The sequence below is a fragment of the Peromyscus californicus genome, unplaced genomic scaffold (assembly GCF_007827085.1).
Source record: "Peromyscus californicus insignis strain IS unplaced genomic scaffold, ASM782708v3 Scaffold_7__1_contigs__length_154581171, whole genome shotgun sequence".
In the NCBI taxonomy this organism is placed as follows: Eukaryota; Metazoa; Chordata; class Mammalia; order Rodentia; family Cricetidae; genus Peromyscus; species Peromyscus californicus.
In genome coordinates, this window is record NW_026294595.1 from 7,845,203 (window position 1) to 7,866,241 (window position 21,039).

The 21,039-nt window shown below is 54.2% G+C and overlaps 1 protein-coding gene across 1 annotated transcript in view; it reads right to left on the bottom strand.

The window, feature by feature from the left end:
• The window catches only part of Ass1 (argininosuccinate synthase 1), a 50,657-nt gene that overhangs the window by 22,545 nt on the left and 7,073 nt on the right, over window positions 1–21,039 (bottom strand). The window contains exons 3-10 of the mRNA XM_052725000.1: window positions 20,719–20,828; window positions 19,106–19,174; window positions 17,159–17,347; window positions 11,492–11,548; window positions 9,596–9,670; window positions 6,148–6,218; window positions 5,461–5,491; window positions 610–700 (exon numbers count right to left, since the gene is read on the bottom strand). Of these exons, the coding sequence (XP_052580960.1) occupies window positions 610–700; window positions 5,461–5,491; window positions 6,148–6,218; window positions 9,596–9,670; window positions 11,492–11,548; window positions 17,159–17,347; window positions 19,106–19,174; window positions 20,719–20,823 (688 nt within the window). The 5' untranslated portion in view covers window positions 20,824–20,828. The remainder of the gene's footprint in view (window positions 1–609; window positions 701–5,460; window positions 5,492–6,147; window positions 6,219–9,595; window positions 9,671–11,491; window positions 11,549–17,158; window positions 17,348–19,105; window positions 19,175–20,718; window positions 20,829–21,039) is intronic.

Consider the following 21,039-nt stretch of genomic DNA (forward strand, 5'->3'; position numbering starts at 1 on the left):
CCTTCAGGAAGCCTTCCTGGAAGTGTCCCTTCTTTTATCCCTACACCCTCTCTCATTTGGGCTCTGTTCCAATCACCAGGCATGTCCATGCTCAGTTCCTTCCTCCAGGGCAAGAGATGGGATCCAGGGGGGCAGTAACTTTGAGTCCAGGTAACTGGAGACCCCAGACAGCTAAGTTAGGATGAGCCAAGCTTTGTGAGCAGAGTCTCAATGGAGTCTTCAGAGTCCCTCTGTGGCTAACTTGCCACTACTAAGCACTTTCTGGTGGCAGCACCTGGCTGGATGCCCTCCCTACAGACCTCCTTGCACACTAGGAAAATAGCAGGTACTCCCACCCCCAGTTTATAGATGGGGAAACTGAGGCTGAAGGACACAGAGAGCTACTTTAGGACAGAAGGTTGCCTGCCAAGATCTGATGTCAGCACACTGGACTACAGTCTGGGAAACCCTCCTCCTAAGCTTGGAAGCTCATACTGTCGGGAACCTTCGAAGCCCCTGCCTGTGCCCTAGCTTCCAGGAATGCAAGGACTTGGATGGCTTAGTAGGTAGGGAAAAGGAGCCCAGCCCCTTAAAGTCACCCGCTTTCATTCTTGATGGGTAGGCACATACCTTTTTTGAATTCTATCTCAAGGACATCTGGGCTGTTGGGTGCTTTGGCAGGGTCCTGGGTCTTTGTGTAGAGACCTGGAGGTGCTTGGTTCTAAAAGACAAAGAGGTATGAAGTTGGGACACCGTGAGCCACACCACACCTCCTGCAGGCACCTGTACCTCCTTGTCCCTGTCCAGGACCGCTGGCCCCTGGCACTTCCCCATCAGCCAGTGGGCCCAGCGGACTCCCAGCTCCCAGCTAGCCCCGCCTGCCGGGGGCCTGAGAAACAAAGGGCTCAAGAAATCAGACAATTTTTCCCCTCAACTTGATCTCATCTTTTTCTTTGACGCCCCCACAGCTGGAGACAGAATAGCAGGAGAGAAGCAAGTCAGGCAGGAAAGAGTGTGACTTCACAGGACTGCTGCGTACAGGCTTCCCGGGAGCCGCACGCACGCTCTCTCGCTCGCGCGCCAGTGCCTGGAATTGGGGTTTATTCTGCACTGACCGCAAAACTAATGACTGAGCGTGACCCCAGCAGGTGCTCTAGCGGGCCAAGCCGTCCCTGGGGTCCCCGAGGTTAATACTCACAGGGAGAAAAGAGAAGAACAAAGCAAAAACCATTTGAAAACACATCAACCTTTATGTATATATTTTCTTGGGTGCGTTAGAAAATGGGCCTCTCTTCCTTAGGAGGAGGCGGAGGGGCTGCTTGCTGCCCAGGACTTTCTTGAAATTCCCTCTCGCCTCTAGAGGCTCCAGCTCCTCCTCAGCCCAAGCCTGAAGTCTGGGTACTTGCCACCCTGAGGCTGGGAGCCTGTGGGACTGACTGCTCAAGTCTGCCGGGGGTGGTGGGGGGTGGTGGGCATCCTGTGCCCAGCTGTTCTGTCCACCTGCTGACATCTGGGAATCCTAGCCGGCAGCTTTTCCTTTCACAGTCTCGAGCTCATTCACACACTACTGCTCATTTTGGAGTCCCAAGCAGCCTTGCCTGTCAGGAACAAATGCTGTCCCATCTACTGGGCTGCAGAAATGGAGGCTGCAGGGAGGCACTGTTGACTGCTAAGTTTTGCACCAACCATGCTGTACATGAAACAGTCCAGGCCACCTAGCACATGGGAGGGGAAATCACAAGACCCTCAACAACTGTGAATTTTGCTTTGTGTCGTTTTGTAGACAGGCTCTCAGGTGACCCAGGTTGGCCTTGAACCTCTGATCTTCCTGCCCTTTAACTCAAGTGCTGGGATTGCCACCACACTCAACTGAGGTAGACTTTAGGACGGTGGAAAATATCCCTAAGGCAGATGTCGGGCTGTGGTGCCTTCAGCAGGCAGCTGTAATTATTCGAGCCTTTTGGTTTTTATGCGGAGAAAGCCCTTGACTGTCTTAAAGTTTAAACGGAACACCTGAAATGTTAAGCAAGGGCTGGTGTGGATGGTAACTCCCTCTGAAGGTGGGATGTCAGCTTGGAGATGGATACTGTGCCTCCCTCTAGAAGAGACCACAGAAAGGCTCCCCGGGACACTTACCCATCAGCTCTGTGCTGGAGTGACCAATGACCTTATTTTCCCTGCCCCCCCCCCCCCCGATTTAACACCCAAAGTGTCATGTGTCAAGAATCCTTGGTGCCACACAGTGGTAAGGTTTACCTTTCCCACTCAGCTACTGAGCTCCAAGGGACCCTGGGCTGGCAGCCACACCCTCCTAAAGTGCTATTTGTGTGGGGACACAGGATGGCCTTAAAGACAGACCCAGGGAGGTGTGAAGGGTCCGCACCCTCCCCCTACCCTGCAACAAGAGACCTTCAGGAACCAGAGGGGAAAATAAGGCTGGAGAAGCAGTTGGTCCAAATCACACCTTAGTTCTCTTTCAGAATCTCATGCTGCTTCCCAGCTGCTATGGCAACCTGGGCTGAGGAACAGTGTGATGCCTATGGCAGAGTCACACCATTCATCATGGAGCAGCCTTCAGAGAAATGCCATGTTCCCAGACCCACTCTGGGCAGTGCATAAGAGGCCTGAAGTTCAGCTCCAAGGACCTCAGGGTGACCGGTACAGCAGCCGCTTCCCCACATGTCCAGAGCACCAAGCCCTGGCTTATCTCAACCCCCCTAAACTTCCTCCCACCTCTGTCTATAGTGACCGCAGCCACTTCAGTTTTGAACCTTTCTCTGGCTACACGGCCTAGCAGTAGAGGATGGATGCCTTGCGAAAGACAAGAGACAGGAAGGTCCGTGGGACAGGACAAGTTCACACTCTACAGCAGCAGTCAGGGTAGGGATGGGCAGCTGACAGCCTCATTCCATCAGATAACTAAATAGCAATAAACTGATGTTTGCTTTGCATTCTGAGCTCATGGGGTGCCAGCCTTCTCTTTAACTCTCCCTCGGAAAAGCCCAGTTCAAACGACAAATAGTTCATTGCTGAGTATCTGGTGCCATTTATCCACCCCAGCGGGAGGGCTCACTTCCAATGTCATCTGGGTCGGCTTGAGGGGAAGAAAGAGAGAGAGAGAGAGAGAGAGAGAGAGAGAGAGAGAGAGAGAGAGAGAGAGGCGGGAGTTGGGGTGGGGATCGAAAGAAAGCATGAAATAGGTCCCGCGAAGGAGGGATTGCAGCAAATGGCCCATGAACTAACCCATGATGTAGAGGCATGATGGATGTGGGGGTGGCTTAGTCACCCATCAGATATGGCGGCCGGCGGCTGAATGAACTCTTTCACTGTGGGCCGTATGAAGTTAAAGCAAGTAAATTTCTATCTTTCTTCGTATTAGCTGCCTCATTGCCCTTCAATCAGCCCTGGCGGAGGCAGAAAATGGCTCGGCCATCTGCCTCAAACCCTCCCTTCCGCAGACCTCGGTTCTTTTTTGGGGAGGGGGGAGGGGCCCCTTGAAGCCCTCAGAGCTCCTCCCTGAGGGTGGGGGAGGGCCGGGGGGGCGCTGCATAGATCAGGGGGACACAGAAGCAAAAGCATCTGGGTGCTGTAGGATGGGGGAGCCTCCACGGCCAAGACAACACTGGGGACAATGTCAGTCCCCTGGCCAGAGTGGAGGGAGTGGCTGGGACTCAGGAGTGTCTCTCAGCAGCCATGCTGGTGCTCTGCACTCTACGCAGTCCAGCCTGTCCCTACTGCTTGATGTGGGGAGAGTGGTTGGAAACTGTACAGTAATGAGAAGTAGAGATTTAGGGTTCTGATGCAGAGTACTTGTCTCTGGGACCTGATGGTGACAATCCCTTTGATCGGGATGTGTTAGCTCTGGGACCCAGATCTGTCCATAGTGACATAGTAATCATACTAAATCTCAGGCTCCAAGCTGCTCACGCGGCTTCAGCTCTGCTTCCTCAGTTCTGAGATGGCCAACTGGGGGTTTTTGCTTTTCTAGTGAGGCTAGACCACAGGCTGCTGAGAGAAGGCTGGGAGTTTTTCCCAGTGTACCTGGGCCCACAGGAGCTAGCCTGGAAGTATAGAGATGCTTGTTCAGTGGTTCAGTTCTGGGCCCCCCTCGGTGTGACTGACTGGCTAATGAGCAGTGGTTGGCCTGAGTGTCATGGGGTCAGCAGAGCATGAACTGGAAAAACCTGTGGCCAGCAGGCAGCATCCCCATGGGCCCATCAGTCCCCAGGGTGGGCTGGGGTGGGGGCAAGGGCACCAGCTTTCCCTGGTGACAAGTGTCGCCTCTGTGCTCATACCCAGCGCAGCCTGTTCCTACTGCTTGACGAGGGGAGCTCTGAGCAGATCTAGGATGCCTAGTCATAACCAGCCTGAAGAGAGGGCAAGACTCTCATCCCCCTGCCTCAGAGCTTGCCCCATGCCATGCTAAGCACTTTCTAATTCTACTCTGCAAAGAGGTACTGGATGGAGCCTCAGACAGGATGGGAGAACAAGGTCACCGAGGGCCCCAGCTCCAGGTCTTGCTCACATGTGTCACTGCTCTGGGCCTCAGCTTCCCTACCCATACAAAGAGATTGCTCAGTCAGAATCCAAGGAAATCAAAGCAAGAAAATGAATGCTGGGCTCTTCATTTTAGGACGGCCATCACAGCCTGGTGCTGCCAGGGTAGGGAACATGGGGATGGGGTCAGTGGAGTGCAGACCTGGGCAAGGGGGTACCCTGGGATCTTGGCATGGGGCTCCCGACCCAAACTGCCCAGCTGGTCTTCAGATCCCCCAGGCCCAGCTGCCCAAATTCTCCGATGTCTTTCAAAGCAGACTAACCCTCCAAAGCAGCCACCCAGGGTGTGGGGCTGGGCCAGGAACTGGAGTCATTCCCTTGGGGACAAAGACATTCTTCTCTTCCCATGAGAGGCTTGCCCTGCCTCCCCCACTTCCCACAGTGGGCAGGAGGAGACAACGAAGCCCCTGGGGAGAGAAACCTTACCATTTGAAATGGGTCTGCAAGTTCATCCTGGCCAACCCAGGAGGCCAAGCCAGAATGGGTATGAACACAGACCCAGACAAATGGCTCGAGCCCTCACACCCCAATCCAGGCAATGGCCCAGTGTCTGCCCATAGCTGGTGGGCACAAGCTGTGCCCTCCCACAAGTGCCTCATCTGCTTAATCACTTCTTTATTGTCTTTCAATCACACTTTCTCTCGGCTCTCCTGAAATGGTTCCGTCCACTATTCATCTCTACAGCAATTAGAAAAAGAATACCAGGGAAGTGGGGGGTGGGGGGTGGCAGGGGTGAGGGAACAGGACTTAGAGGATAGCATGGAGAGGGTAGGCAGGGTGGCCCATGGGGAGATGTTGGGAGATTGGCACGCATAATTTCCCTGGCCCCTCGTGAAATTTCACATTAGGCCTCGCATGCATCACATAGCATGACTCTCAAGGGCTACCGCCACAGGTAGCTGGCTCCCAGGCACAGGGGCTTACCTTGGGGTTTTCCAGGATTCCCGCCTCATAGCTGTAGGGGAGAGATGAGTTGAGTATACATAGTAATGTCATGTACACTGCGACCATCCTGTAGATTACCCACAAGTCCAGTCTGCCTTTTCTGTTTGCCAAGGCACACACTGCCAGCCTTACCCAGAACATTCTGAGCCACCCCAGTTAGCTGTGGGGACTGCAGGTTGCAAGGAAGGGCTGGGGCTTCCCCCCTCAGTCTTGTGGGTGCAGCCCTGGGATACCACATATGGGACCTCTGCCTTCACCTCATTCTAGTCTGGTCCTTTTTCATCCTTGAGGTTCTAACCTCAGAGACCACTTCCCCTGGGAAGTTGTTCCCAGTACCCCAGGAAGCCAGGCCTGCCAGGTCAATACGTAGGGCTTGCCTGCGCAGAGTGGAAGAGAACATGCAAAGTCAAGCCCGGGAACAGAGGGGCTGTGCTTTCTCACTCTCTCCAATTTATTTGTATTTTATGTGTATGAGTGTTTGCCTACATGTATGTATGTGCACCACGTGTGTGAAGTGCCCATGGAGGCCAGAAGAGGGTGCTGGAGTTACAGATGGTCATGAGCCACCATGTGGGTGCTGGGAACCAAACCTAGGTCCTCTGCAAGAGCTGCCAGTGCTCTTAACCACTGGGCCATCTCTTCAGTACCAGGAGGGGCTGGACTTACCTGATGTGCATAAGGTTCTCATCCATACTCCAGGGGCTCTTGGGTGTGACAGGGATGGGGATTCCATGTTGCTACAGATGAAGACAAAATAGTCATAGTGAGGCTCCTGTAAGGGCACATGAAGGTCATGCTCCACTGCCTGGGATCCCTCAAGGTGCCAGTGAGTTGCCTACTCATGTCTCTCTCCCCTCCCCAGGCTACCTAGGGAGGGAGGGAGAGTCTTAACCACTAGAGTGTCCTCATTCATCAGAAGACAGTAGAATGGAGGCTGACCTTGGAGTTCCTTCCAGAAGATGTCATGAGCCCACACTCCCAGGACCCGGAAGCACTTAGGGGCAGGTACTGGCTAAGCATTTCTTGGCACCTGCTGCTGATACCCACCATATCCTAAGATCTGGGGGCTATAATAGCCTAAGTATCTACCATGCAGCCTCAAGTGGACCACAGAGGCATCCATCCTGCTACAGTACTTCACATGGACCCAGTGAAAGAGAAACACCTATAGGAGCCTCCATCACAAGGTATCTTCTGGGAGTCATCCCTCCAAGTCACCCAGTCACTCTACAGACCCTAAAAATAGAGCCAGGCAGCTCCGACTCCATTAGTGTGGCTTGATGCTGTTTGATTTCCAAATGGTCCTCACCATTGCTGAAGGTGATCTGCCCTGACCCCAGGCCAGGCAGTGGCTGGCCACCCTTAAAGTCTATCTTGCTCAGTTTCCAGTGGAAAGGAGGCGACTGCCCTAGTCACCTCTGTGCACAGACACCCGCATGAGCTCTGAGCTTCAGCTCAGAAAGTGCTACACCTTCCAACTCCGGTGGGCACAGGATAGACGGCCAGGGCAATGGCCCCTGAAGCCTCTCAGGTCCCTCTGCACCTCAGCCCTGTGGTCACAGTGGGAACCTCAGCTTCCACTGGTACCATTCAGGGACTGTGTCTGGGGACAGGTTTGCCTATCCTGCTCACAGGCTGGTACCTAGGACTCTAGCGCCCTCCACCAGATGTGGGCTGGCGAGTCCTTCATTATAGTTCTAAGCTTCAAGTGATGTTAAAAGAGAGGAAGCCCCTTGGGTTGCTCCTTTCGCTAAACTTAAAAACAAAAACACACACAAGAAAATCCCAGCAACCCCCAGAACAAGCCACCACTGCCCCTGAAGTGTTTGTCCTTTGTTTAAACAGTACAGGCAACCTCATGCTTTACTTCCCGGCTGCTCAATGCAGATCCAGTGCTCACACTTGCCCTGTGCTCTCTCTCCATGTGGAGCTGACAGGCTGGGGACCAGGACTTTGCAAGATAGTGCTAGTGACATCTGAGGGTGCATAGCTGGGTAGCGAGAAAAGTGGCTGGCCAGGTTCCCTGGAGCCTTTGTTTCTGGGGGTGGTGTAGGACCCTCGCCTCTTTCTCAGTTGGGCTCAATCACAGAGCAAGGGGAGGAGTGTGGGGAGGAGTGTGGGGAGGAGTGTGGGGAGGAGTGTGGGGAGGAGTGTGGGGAGGAGTGTGGGGAGGAGCAGGGCAGGTGACTATGCTCGGCAGAGTCGTGGAAGCTGACTAGAACAGAGTCCAGGCTGGAGAGTTCATCTCTCCACTCTTCTCCATCCTCACCTCAACCCTAAAGACTCCCAGGTTAACTCCCAGGATAGAAATACCTCGGCCAGGGGCAGGTGGTGGGAGTGGGACAGGGGGGAGCCCGGGGAGGGGGACAGGCAGTCAGGGAGCAGGCGGTGGGGCGGTGTGGTGGTGTGGCCGTGGGGCAGGTGCTGTTCCAGTGCCCACCTGGAACTCTGGTGTAGCATTAGTTACCTTTAGTAGTAATTTTTTTGGGTGCGGGAGATCGAACCCTGGAACTCCCCATGTTAAATGAGCATCTACTCCAGTCCTCTCTTTCACTGATTTACCCAGGCGGATCCTGAAGTCGAGATCCCCCTAGTCCGTTTCCTCAGTCCTGGGACTGTACATCTGCACCGCCAGTTGTTATTATTTCTAATTAGCTGTGATAACGCGACGATGGGATGGTTTCGAGCCTTGGGTAGTGGTCTGAGAAAGGACAGAAGCCGAGCAGAGGCTTCCCCGTGCCTCTGCAGCACCCTTTGACCCTGGCTACTTAAGGGTTTTGAAAGCAGAGATTTTCAAAGCCCCATTGATTTTTTTTCTCCCTCATCTGTCTCAGATCCTGCTTGGCTGTGAATCTCACACAAAGCTGCCCGGCTGCTCGGCGCTCCTGGCCATTTCCTGGATGCTGTCTCCTTTCTGGCTGGATGTGCTAAAGTTTTTCCATAGCCCATCCTGAATCTAGCACCCAGGAAGAGGGTGGGGAGGCACGTTCTTCCTAGACAAACTTTTCCTGTCCTGAAGATTATTTGAGGTGGAAGCTAAGTCCCTTTTCCCCAGAATCCAGAAAAAAGGGACCACAAAGTCAGCCATGCTGGGAAAAGCCAGGGCCGGGAGGGAGGGTACATGCAGCCCCAGGTCGGCCTGGCCCTTGCTTCCAACTGGACTAGGGGAGGGAGCGAGGCCAAGCACAGGGCTTGTAATTCATTATCCCTAAAGACAGGGCCTGCTTCATATTCTTCTTCATCAAGGAGACAGGGGTGGGGGAGGAAAAAAGGACGCCTCGCCAACCTCCACTCCCTTAATAGCACCACTATTTGACGATTTGTTTGGCAACATATGGGTTTGCTCTTGTAAACTCCACTCTTAATAATAAAACAACAGATGGTGGAGGACGCCTTTCCTCCCAGCGCTCAGGGGCCTAATGGGATGCTGGCGGCTGGGGCAGGGCTGCATTCCCTGCAGCCCCGTGTTCCCCCGCAGCGTCCCTACCATGCGGCACCTTGGCTGCAGCGAGCTCGCACAGCCAGCCCCGGCGACTGCTATTTAAAAACCTGAGCAATTTTCTGGTGTGTGCACCGACTTGCTTTTCCCCCTGTCTGATTGATTGAGGCTGTTTGTCAAGTGCTGCCATCGAGTCGCTAAAAAGAAAGGTGCCCTGGGGAGCAGCTAAGGACCGTGATGCAAAACTTCTAATATGTTTTATTGCAACTTGTATTTCAAAAAAAGGCTGGCACCACGAAAGGCTTTGTCTGACACTGGCCTGGGAGTGTCTACCTGTGCCAGGGAAAGCACTGGGGACAATTAGTGGCCAGGCAATTGAGGTGCAGGGAACAGCTTCTCTGCTCCCCGTCCCTGGCAGTCCCCCAGGGACCCACACCTACACGTTGCAGAAGCGGCACACGGGACTCTTAGAGCAGGCAATCCAATGCCTCCCAGTTCAGTGAACTGGGGTCACCTCAGAGGTGCCCGCCCAGGAAATGGACCACACTTCTACGAGGCTGACATGGGGGATGGATGCTACAGGAGGGGTTCCATCTTGTTTAATGTGGGGATCAGGCTGGCCTTATGCTATTGGCTCTCACAGCCCCACAGCTCAGCTGAGGCAGAGAGACCTACCTTTGCATACTCCATCAAATCATTCCGACCCTTGAACCGGTTGTAAAACTCAGGCATCCTCCAGGGGGCGATGACCTGGAGGCAGGACAAAGGGGTCAGGACCTGGGTAAGGAGTCTCCCTCTGTGTCCCTCAGAAGACTTAATCCATGGGGAGTGAGCAGGAAGACTAAGGAAGGAATACTGGGTACTGGAGATGCCTGTGTTCTATGACCAAATGGCTGTGCATCCCTCTGGGCCTCAGTTTCTCCAGTTGAGACCTGAGTGTCTGAAGTAGGAGAGCTTCATGGTTCAGTGGCCCTTGGTGAACTGAACTGGGGTGGGAGGGGGATAGCATAAGTGTACTTTGCCACAGCCCCCTTGTAAAGCTGTGGTGGGTTGGAGTGGGGGTGTGTGGAAGAGTTTCGGCTATATTTACTCCACGTGGGTTCTGCTGGCCTGCAGGGTTAGGGATGGGTCCCTAAAAGTAGAACTGAGCAGATCACTCAGTGCAATGTCACTGGTGTGGTGGACACAGTGGAGTGTGGTGGTGGTGCCAGGGTCTGCTTCTCACCTCCCAGCCCTAGACACAGAAGCCTGTAACCAGGCTCGGCCCTGAGAAACTCCATGATTGGCTGGGCTCCCAGACACCAACCAGCTTGGGCCCCTGCCCCTAGCCCACCACAGGCCCTGGGCTTCGTCTCTCTAAATAAAGACCCAGGAACCGTGGGAACTAGAGGCAGAGGATAAAGGATGGGCTCTGGCACCAGAGACCCCACAGCGCAGCTACTGAGCCGGTTCCTTCGGAGGCCTGGCCTGTGGAGGTCAAATGTATCAGAACTCATTACCGCTCACTTCCAGGCCAGCTCCGTCCCCAGGCTGCGGACAGCTGGCAGTCTGTGCAAGGGACAGGGAAAGACATGCCACAGAGAGGAAGAAGCCCAGGGGATGGAGATGGATTAGGTCTCCTGGGGTTACCAAGGAACTCAGATTGAGGTTGTGTGACACAGAATGCAGCCACAGTCCACGAGACAGGGTCTGGAGAACCAGCATCAGAAAAGGACATAAAACCCTCTTTGACAGTTTGGGAAATGCTGATTCCATGTCAAATAACTTTTTGGATACATGGAGTTCAATAAAATATTAAATGATTATGTTACCTGATTCTCTCTCACTCTTTTTTTTTTTTTTTTTTTTTTTTTTTGAGACAGGATCTTACTACATAGCCTTGGCTGGCCTGGACCTCGCTATGTAGACCAGGCCTTGAATTCATAATGATCTGCCTCACTCTACCTCCTGAATGCTAGGATTAAAGGTGTGCATCTTCATGCCTCAATTTTATTTTAGTTTTTAAGACTGAAGCAACTGGAAAAATTGGCAACATTCCCTTGGGGCTACATGTACAGCCTGCATCATGTTAACACCCAGCAAATACCAAAGAAATGAGTGAGTGAAGAAATGAATGGATGGAGGGGTAAGCAGACAGAGGCCCAGGCCAGTCAGCCTGGAGGGGCAAGGGTGACTGAAGAAAACAGTTTGGTCCAGGTGACATGTCAGAGGCAGGGGCAGTTATCACTGAGGCCCTGGCGAAGGGTCTGAGACATGGAGGGGGTCAGCCACACATCCAGAAAGGAGTCAGGATACAACAACCAGGGACCGAGGCTAAGATCTGTTCCGACTTGCGACCAGAGATCTCAGTGCCTCCCCCGGTACCCGGACTACACCTCCAGGAAGAGAGAATGGCTATGAAGATTGCGACCTTCCTAGAAACTGCCACCTCCCGTCTACTGGTGTTCTTTACAGGAGCCGGGGTACCATGGAGTGACCGGGGAGAGACCGACAGCACAAGGACTGTCACTTCCTGGACCTCCGCGTCCCGCCCTCACTGCCCACTCCCCATGGGCAGGCGCAGCAGCTTACCTTAATCTGGGGTGCCAATGAGTAGCAGGTGAGCTCAAAGCGGACCTGGTCATTCCCCTGGAATAGAGAGCAAGGATTTATGAGAGCCATGGGATGGCATCTGGGGATGGAAGACAAAATGGCAGAGGGCTCCCTTCTCACACATGTGCCAGCCTGTGACATGTGCTAGCCTGTTTTAAGGACAGAGACTGAAGAAGCAGATACTGCTCCACGGGAGGGGCCAGGACTGGAACCGGGGGCTTTCCTATAGGATGTTTGAGATGCAGTGCTTAGGTAAGCATGTACATGGTTGAAGGGATGCTGGTACACAGAGGTGTACCATGCTCAAGCTGAGGGCAGAGCACGGGAACATAAAGAGACATGTCTGTGAGCATGCGCACTGCTGGGGACATGGTGGAAGCCTAGAGAAACGCACGCGTGTGTGTGTGTGTGTGTGTGTGTGTGTGTGTGTGTGTGTGTGTGTGTGTGCATGTTTGCACTGTCTAGGGGGTACTGTAGGAGTGTGCTGCTCCTCTGAGGCTGGAGACCTGAATCCCAGAGACTCCACATAGGAAAACACGGGCCCCCAAGTTGCCCCAGCCTCATGCTTTCATCTTTCACTCTCCAAGCCTCAGTTTTCCCAGTTCTTAGTGGTTATTTGGAGTGGGGAATAGAACTAAGTGGCCTGGGAGGGCCTTTTACTTTCATCCTCTTTCTGCACCAACAGGAAGCCTGAGGCCCAGAAGGGACACAGTACTATAAGGTGACCTGATGAGTGTCCTCCTGGGGCAGAGACACACCCCCAACCACAGGTCCTCAGCATCCTTGCACACGTCTCACAGCCTGTAGATGGTCATCCTGACACCCCCATGAGACAAGAGGAAGAGAGGCAGGGGTGGGCACAGGCTACCAGGGATGCTGTCTCTGCTGCCTGCTCTGCCATTCACAGAGAGGGAGGCTCAGGCACTGTGAAATAATAGAGGCCCCTTTCGCCTACTGTGAAAACTGCCCGGGAGCAGCCAGGCAGCAGTGGGAATAACATGTTATTTTCTGAGTCTTGTCAGGTGGTGCGGAAAGCCTGGTCCAGCCCCTCCCCACAAAGCAGGAGCCGTGGAGAGACGCTGCGGAGCCTCTCGGACCCTGGGCCCCACAGCCAGTCCCCTCAGTCTCCATTCAGTCCCTGCACTGCACCCTATTACTCCTGTCACAAGGACACTTACAGGGGCCAGGGGGCCTTTCAACCTTGCTTTAAAGATGAACAAAATGAAGGCCAGAGACAGGGAACCAGTGCCCAGGGTCACAAAGGCAACACATCCATCCTGTGAGTTCTCAGCTGGGCAGGTGTAGCCAGCCCATCGGCTCCATTCAAGCTGCCCCACGGGTGGGGCTGTGTCAACTCCATCAGGATGGAGGACACTGAGGCAAGGCGAGGAGAGAAGCACTTTTCCTGAGACCCACATGTGGCACCCTCAGGAAGCCAGAACGTTCTAGCACAAAGCCGACACATCTTAGATTTGCATCGTGTATGGCCAAGGGCTACCTAGCCTGGCCACTCTTTCCCTGTGGCTTCATGTTTCACCAACACAAAAGGCAGCCTGTGTCTCCTGAGCCAGGCCCGGCTGGGCTGGTGTCTGCTGACCCAGACATGGCAAGGGGATGGACACCCATCTGTTCAGAAGCCGAGAGCCTTGGAAAAGCTGGACAAACAGGCTTTCTTGACTCAAAGTCTGTACTAGGCAAGAGTCTAGGGCTCTGAATTCCCTTTGCTGACCCTGGGACTCCCAGGGCTGGGACAGCTCCTAGTAGCCTCCCCAAGCGGAGGATGGAGGAGGGGGGCAGCATCCTATCACACATGTCGACACACTGGTGCGTGTGCACATGTGTGTACCGTGGGGAGCGCCCATGGGAATGGGAGGGCAGGGGAGGGGGAGTGCCTCCCATCTGCCCTGGGATAGCCCTGCAGATGGTGTCATTTACAAAACTGCCCCCCTTGGACCCCCAGAGTCTTAGGCTCATATTTCCTGCCTTTTCTTTCAAATCTGGGGACTCGAGCTCTGTGCATCTCTCTGGATGTGCAGGGGTCCCACTCAGTGCAGCAACCAAGGATAAGAAATGAGGCCCTTCTAAATGATGCTCTTTGGTCTGGGCTGCTGGTAGGAGAGCCACCTTGCCCCCGGGCCTTTGCACAGGCTGTGCCTGCAGCTAGGCTGCACGTCTTTCAGTGTCTCTGGCTAACTTGCTCTTCCGGGCTATTTGAACACCATCCTGCCCCTGTGCCTGCTGGCTTAGGGTCTCTCAGTCCCACGGTGCCTCCCTCTGGCTGTACAGAGTTACTGTCTACGGGGTATGTTGGGAGTGATTGATGGCACATACCTAAGATCTCTGTGCTGGGGTGGGAGGGATGGCTCAGCACTGGCTGGCTGCTCTTGCAGAGGACAAGGGTTAGTTCTCAGCATCTATGCGGCGGCTCCCAACCACCCGTGACCCCAGTTCCAAGGGACCCAACGCCTTCTTCTGACCTCTGTGGGTTAATTTGCATGTGTGGTGCTTATATATGCACCCAGGCACACACACAAACACATACAAAAGAGTTTTTTTTGTACAAACTCTTAGTGGTGGGGGCTAAGGCAGAAGGATGGCAAGTTCAAGACCAGCTTGGGACATATGTAGTGAGACTACTGAAAACGAGAAGGAGTCTGGCATGCCTTGAAGCCCCAGCACTCAGGAGACAGAGGGAGGCTAGTCCACATAGCAATTCCAGGCCAGAACAATGACCCCAGGACATGGCTCCCAGGACCACCGGGGTCAGGAGGAGACATCAGCAGGCTTGTCACTAAGCTCTCCCAAAGGCCAGAGCCTCAGAGACTCACTCTTGAGTTACCCAGGGACCTCTCTGGCCTGGGCTCTCAGGGGCCTGCTGACGCCTTGGCCGTGGACTTGTCCATCTTCAGCAGGACTCTGCCAATATCCTGCTGGGACCTGCCTCAGCCAACCCTTCTGCATGTCCTCATCCCCAGCCTAGTCACTCTGTCCACCATTCTTTTGGGACAACTGCTTCCTGAAATGTGCAGTCACCAGTGTGTGTTCAGGGGAGCAGACACTATAGCCAAGTGCTAACCCTGGTCCCTGGACCTTTCCAGGCCTCCTCCCCATTCTCTGGTTCTTAGGAATCATCTCTGAAGGCCATGGGCTGCGGGAGGAGGTGGTGTGTGTGTTTCTAAGTGCTGTAGATGTGTGGAGACAGGCATAGGAGTATCCCTGGGGACACCCAGACCAGGGAGAGCCACAGCCCGGGCACTGGCTCTCCAGCAATCTCACTGGCCTTCTGGCTGCTGGTCTAGGGGCCCTGAGAGGTTTCAAATTGGACCATCTCCATTGTTAATAGCTCAATCAAAGCAGTTGTAGGACCCATATAGAAAGATCTAGAGCCCTGCTGGTGAAGCCCTGAGAAACCACAGCAATCCTGGGTCCCCACTATTCCTGCACCCTGTGCCCACAGCTTCCTCAAACCTAAGCCTCTGGTGCCCTCTGGTGGTCAGATGCATGTAGCACAGCATGTGGCCACACCAGCAGCTAGCTAACCTGTTCTGCCTCACTCAAGACAGAACCAAAAGGAGATGCAGCCCCTTGTTCTACCAGCCTGAATGCTTCCTGGCTGATTCCGCATAGAGTCCTGATCCCAGCTTCAGCCTGCAAGCCTCCTCAGGTGGGGAGTTCACTGCCTGCTCACTTCATCTGGGAGGACGCAGTGGCTCCCGGCTTTATTCTGCACTGATATTTGTTCTTAGTGACCTTTGCCTGACCTCACTCATCTCTCCAAATGGCCCAGGAGCTGGGTGCTATTTTCAGATGGGAAAGCAGAGGCCCACAGGGAAAGTGTACAGCGTGAAAACTGGAGCCCGCTCTGAGCCCCGGGTCTGACCCCACACCTTGCTACCAAGGCTCTTAGGGAAGATGACATGCACAAGCTGCCCAGGCAGCCTGCACCACCCACCTCGCCGCATGTGGTCCCCTAATATCCAGCTAAGCAGACTGGGTGCCAGTGAGAACTAGGGCCTGCTTGGGGTGTGAAGACTGTCGACCACTCTGCCCTCCTTCACAGCGACTACCCAGGAGGGTTGTTCTTCGGTGAATTGCCTGAGTGGGGCTCAGACCCTGGTGCCTCTCCCGCAGCTACTCTGTGTCCCCAGATGGGCCGTTTGTCATCGCAGCCTCTCATCTCAGGGACACACTGTTCCCTGGCTCTGCAATTTGTCTACCTGTGTCCAGAGCTAGAGTACAGACTCATGAAGACAGGAAGTGCTCTTCCTCCTGACCCCTGACCTTCAGCAGCCTTATCAGCTCTTGTTCTCTCTCTGAGGTTTCCTAAGGACAGGCAATAGACTTGAGGGACTCAACTCTGTGTGCACCCAGCAGGTATCCTACCCTTGACATGCCAGACACAAGCCAGCTGAACCGGTACCCAAGACAATGAAGAAGTACCCAAGCTTTCACAAACAGCCAGTGCCACCCTGGCGGTCAGCTCTTTCCAGGGTCATCATCAGGTCAGCCTTAGCTGCACGTCTCCCATACCCCACTATTGCCAGCTGCATGTCGGCAAGGTGGCAAGCCTCGTGGATTAAGGGTTTGGCCACTGCGTCCTGTCCTAGGCTATTGCCATGACACACATTAAGTGTGAGAGCTTGTGTCTTTTTGTTCGTTTGTTTTTCAAGACACGGTTTCTCTGTGTAGCCCTGACTCTCCTGGAACTCGCTCTGTAGACCAGGCTGGCCTCGAACTCACAGAGATCCGCCTGCCTCTGCCTCCCGAGTGCTGGGATTAAAGGTGTGCACCACCATGCCTGGTAAGAGCTCAGGTCTTAGGGGTCATCGGTGCTGTTTGGAGCCCTGGCCTTTGGTTACCGTCGTCTGAGGATAGAAGCTGGGAATTATCCTGCCTATCCTCATGAGTCCTCTTTAGTCTGTGCTGAACATGCAGGTAAAAGTTCCTCAAAGCCAGATACCATGGCCAGGCATGGTGGCACTGGGGAGGCAGACTCAGGCAGATCTCTGTGAGTTTCAGGCCAGCCTGGTCTACACAAAGAGTTCCAGGATAGCCAGGGTTCTCTCTCTTTAAAAAAAAAAAAAAAAAAAAAAAAAAAAGCCAGGTGCCCGGTCTAAATCCCCAGATCTCTGATGTGACCTTGTTTGGTCTTCAGAGGGAGTTGGGTTTCAATGAGGTCATTAGGGTGTCTGTCATCCAAGAAGACAGGTTTCCCATAGAAAGGAGACAGAAACAGACATCTCACAGACACAGGAACACCGCTGAGGCCTCTATGAGGCAAGGAATGAATGCCTGGGATGCTGGGGAGGCAGTCTCAAACACACTCCTTCTCTGGGCCTTAGGAAGGAGCAGGTCCTTACACTGCGTCCTTGAAGTTCTGACCTTCAGAACCCATCTTGCTCTCCATTTTTTTCTAGCCCTTTCTATTCCATGGTGACATATGCTGTGACTTTTTCTGGGGCTGATGTGTGTAACCTTTTGTCAGGTCTACCAGGTGGGTGACAAAATTTCCCCTGGAAAGCTAAGCACATGCAGACTAAAGGGGTCACCGTTGCTGCGCTTCCCCCCGGCCAGCTCTGTAATCCTCAGTAGCCTGCCTTCCCTTCCCTCCTTCCATTCCACCCATCCACCCATCCCTAGCCTTACCTTTCCTGTGGCGCCGTGAGACACATACTTGGCCCCCTCGCGCTGGGCAATTTCCACCTGCTTGCGAGCTATGCAAGGCCTGGCGAGAGAGGTACCCAGGAGATAGCGGTCTTCATAGAGCGCACTGGACTGGACAGCAGGCCAGATGAATTCTTCCACAAACTCCTTGCTCACATCTTCAATGAACACCTGAAGGGAGAGTGGCTGTGAGCGGGAGCCCAGCAAGGGTTGGGGTCCAACATGAACACAGAGCCCTAGGAGTCCATTGCTACACCAGTAGCCATGCACAATCAGAGCAGGCTACACCCCGCCTTTCTTTCTGCCCTGTAGTACATATCACTAATCGATTCCAGCCAACCATACTGTCAGTCTCCCTTCTGCACTCATGGCAGACATTACTAATCGATCCTAATATACCATCCAGCATCCTTTGCAACAGAATGAAACTCTGTTGTCCCCTAGGATCTGGAACAGAAGTAGTCAACCAGAGGTGAGCTTCCCTAGAAGGAACTTGGCAATCCTGGGAGATATTGTCAGTTGTCACAATTGCTGGATTAGGTGAGGGGACAGAGCTTGGAACACCTAGTAAATGAAGCCAGGGATCTGCTGAACATTCCTAATGCCCAGGCCAAGTAGTCATGTGTGAACTACTGAAACCCCAGTCCTGAGGAGTGAAGACCCTTCCAGGGAGACCAGTGATGGGGGCTGAAGAGATGGCTCAGCTGCTAAGAGCACCAGCTGATCTTGTAGAGGACCTGGGTTTGATTCCCAGCACCCACATGGTGGCTTACAACCATCTGTAGCTGCAGTTCTAGAGGATCCAACACCTTCTTCTGATGTCTGCAGGCATCAGGGACACATATGCTGCACAGACATACATGCACCCACACACATGATGAAATTTAAAATGTGTAACACATTGTATTATGTACTGAGGTGCTAGTTTGCCGTTTTGGTTAAGGCAGCTTTCATATCGGCAACACAAAAGTAACGATGGGCGAACCCCAATGTTCCAATCAATTAAACTCAATACAGGAGCACAAAGGGGTACTGAGACCAGAAGAACTCGGTGTGTGTGTGTGGGGGGGGTGAGGGCACTGCACACAAGTTCCTGCGCGGGCACTGGCTGAAGTTCACACTTGCCCTTCGCAGTGAGTGCTTTTCCTTCTGCCCAGAAAGCTCGAGGCAGCCCCGCCCTCCCGGCCCCCCCTCTCCCTTCCTCTGGGCAGCCTTGCAAAGGGAAACTCTCATTCCAGGCTTTGGCCAGAGGGTGACCTGGGCCTGAGAGTCTCACTCCTTGAGTGTTGAGTGTTCTTCCTGACCTATGGAGCCCTGCAGTGGGCTGGTGCCTCTTATACCTCTGGGATGTCTCCGGTCAATCCCCAAGTAAAAGGCTTCAAGTGACAGGATCACCCCACTCAGAGCAGTTCATAGATGGCACTGAGTGGGGCCATCCATATTGCCTACACCCAACAGAGGCGTGCCAATCAAAGGTTAGAGACACAGCCAACACTAAGCCCAGCTGGAGTTTCCTGAGTCTATGAAAAGGATGGAAGGATAGGTGGACAGCCAGACAGTAGAAAGCGGGATGGGCAGGTAGATGATGGAGGAGTGGATGGAAAAGAGGGCGGAGAGATAAAGGAGGGGTGGGCAAACCAGAGGATAAACGGGGAGTTGGATGGATGGACGGATGGATGACAGAGCGGGTGGGCCGACGGATCGGTAGGTTAGTAGGTAAGTAGTGGCTGGATGGTTAAGTAGACAGGTAGATTAAAGATGATGGGTGGTGTTCATACGTACACAGCACCTTTGATCTCACCCTCCTGGAAGTAAGAGGGCAAGCTGGAAGTGAGGATGTAGGGGAAGTGAGGATGTAGGGGACAAGAGCCCTGCGGCCCCTCCTGTCACAACCCCACTCCAGCCCCAAGCCCCGCCTCTCACACGTACCTTTTTAGCCCCAAGCTTCAGTGCCTTCTTCCTGGCTTCCTCGAAATCTTCCTTCTGGCCAATGTTGGCCTGTGGAACAGAAACAGAGGCCGGTAAACCGAGGGGCAGAGAGGGTGCGAGAGGACCATGAGGCCCCTGGGTGCACCCGGCCAGCCACCACCCACCCACAGCCTTCACAGAACGGTGAGGTGGCAGAAAGAAGGGCCTGCAGGGGACTTGAGGGCCTGGGGCTCCCCAGCACCTTGTACTTGGCCCTGAGTGGCTGGGTGTGCATGGCACTGGTTTCCCTGGGCTGATGAAGTTAGCAAAGCTGCTCCTGGCACCCAGGTAGTTGGGACACAGGTATGTGTCGTAATTATCCACAGAGCTGAGGCTTCCTCTGAGCCCATGCCATATCTGACCTGGTCCACCTCCCTGGCCCTAGGAAGGGACCAGCTTATCCAAGCGTCCTAGTGGGCAGCAGGCTGAGCTCAGAGGCATTCAGCTTGCACATAGAAAGTTCTGCCTGTGGACTTGGGCCTACTGCCTGTCCCCAGCTGAACCCACAGTCTCTACTCTCCAGGCCCTGGATCTTCCTAAGGCTCAGCTGTAAGTTCCTGTCTGAGATTGCCCAGCTTTCAGTCTGCCAGGTGGCAGATCTGGGGGCTGTAGGGAAGACCGCTCTGCCTGACACACACACACATCTGCCACTCCCCAGGTGGCTTCCCCTCCATCCCCTTCCTCTCCCAGCCCTGTGTAGTGAGTCAGCTGACCAGAGACCCCCTCCTGGCTGAGGCCAACTTCACTGTCCAAAGCAGCAGACTCATTTCTTCAGAGGATTTCTCATCTCCTCATTTCCCTGGGAGGGTACTTGTCGTGCCCCCCCCATCCCCCCACCAGACCTATGTTCCCATGGGGCAGCCGTAGAGAAGAATGGCTGGAGAAGGCCTGACTCCAGCCAATGGGAGGAGCCTTGGTGGAGAGGCCAAGAATGAAGCCAGGTAAAACCAGATCTAGCCCTGCCTGAAGCCTTCCTATTCCTGGACTTCTGCTATGAGAGGCAAGAACTACTTTTCGATTTTTGCTTTGTTCTTTTGCCTTCAGCTGCTCCAGGCTGGAGTTACAGGGTTTCTAACCCAGAGTCTTGACGAGCACAGCTGTGGAGTGGGTTCCGAGACGGCTGAGGAGCCTGAGTGCAGCCGGCTCGATTAGTGATGTCTGTACTAGGCCCTGGGTGCAGAGGCAGCCAGCACCAAGCACAACCTCTCTCTGATGATCCATTTGCCATCCTGGAACTAAAGGCCACTCAGAGGGTGGCTGCATGGAGAGGCTAGGACTGTGGGCCATGGCGAAGCACAGGGACCCTCTCCAGGCAGAACAGAGGCATAGCTAAGGGCATGCCTGCGTTCCTGCCATCCTGTCTGTCACCTTCCTGAGACCCAGCCACCTCTGGCCCTGAGCGGCATCTCAAGGCCAAAGAAATGGAGGCAGCTCAGCAAGTGAGAGGCCGTCTCCCTTCTGGCCAGGACAGCTGTAGAGAGAGAAAAGCAAGGCTTGGTGGGGGGATGGTGACATGTGAACGGCAGGGGACAGAGAGCAACAGAGGGCAGGCTGGAAGGGTCAAGGGACCTCACCAGGTAAGCGATGACATCATAGCCTTGCTCCTTCAGCCACACGAGGATGCAGGAGGTATCCAGGCCGCCACTGTAGGCCAGAACCACGGAGCCCTTGCTGGACATCTTGTCTGGAGAAGCATGAAGGAATGTGAGTGTAATGTGGCAAGTCAACCCTGCAATGTCCCTCCTGGCTCCGGCCCCACCCGGGGGAGGCCTTGGGCAGCTTTAATCCCTTGGACAATATACCGCTGGGAGGCTGGGAACAGAATGTCCACCCCTCCTGGGAGACCCTGACCTGACTGTTGTGCACATGTCCCACATGGAATCCAAGAATGCTGC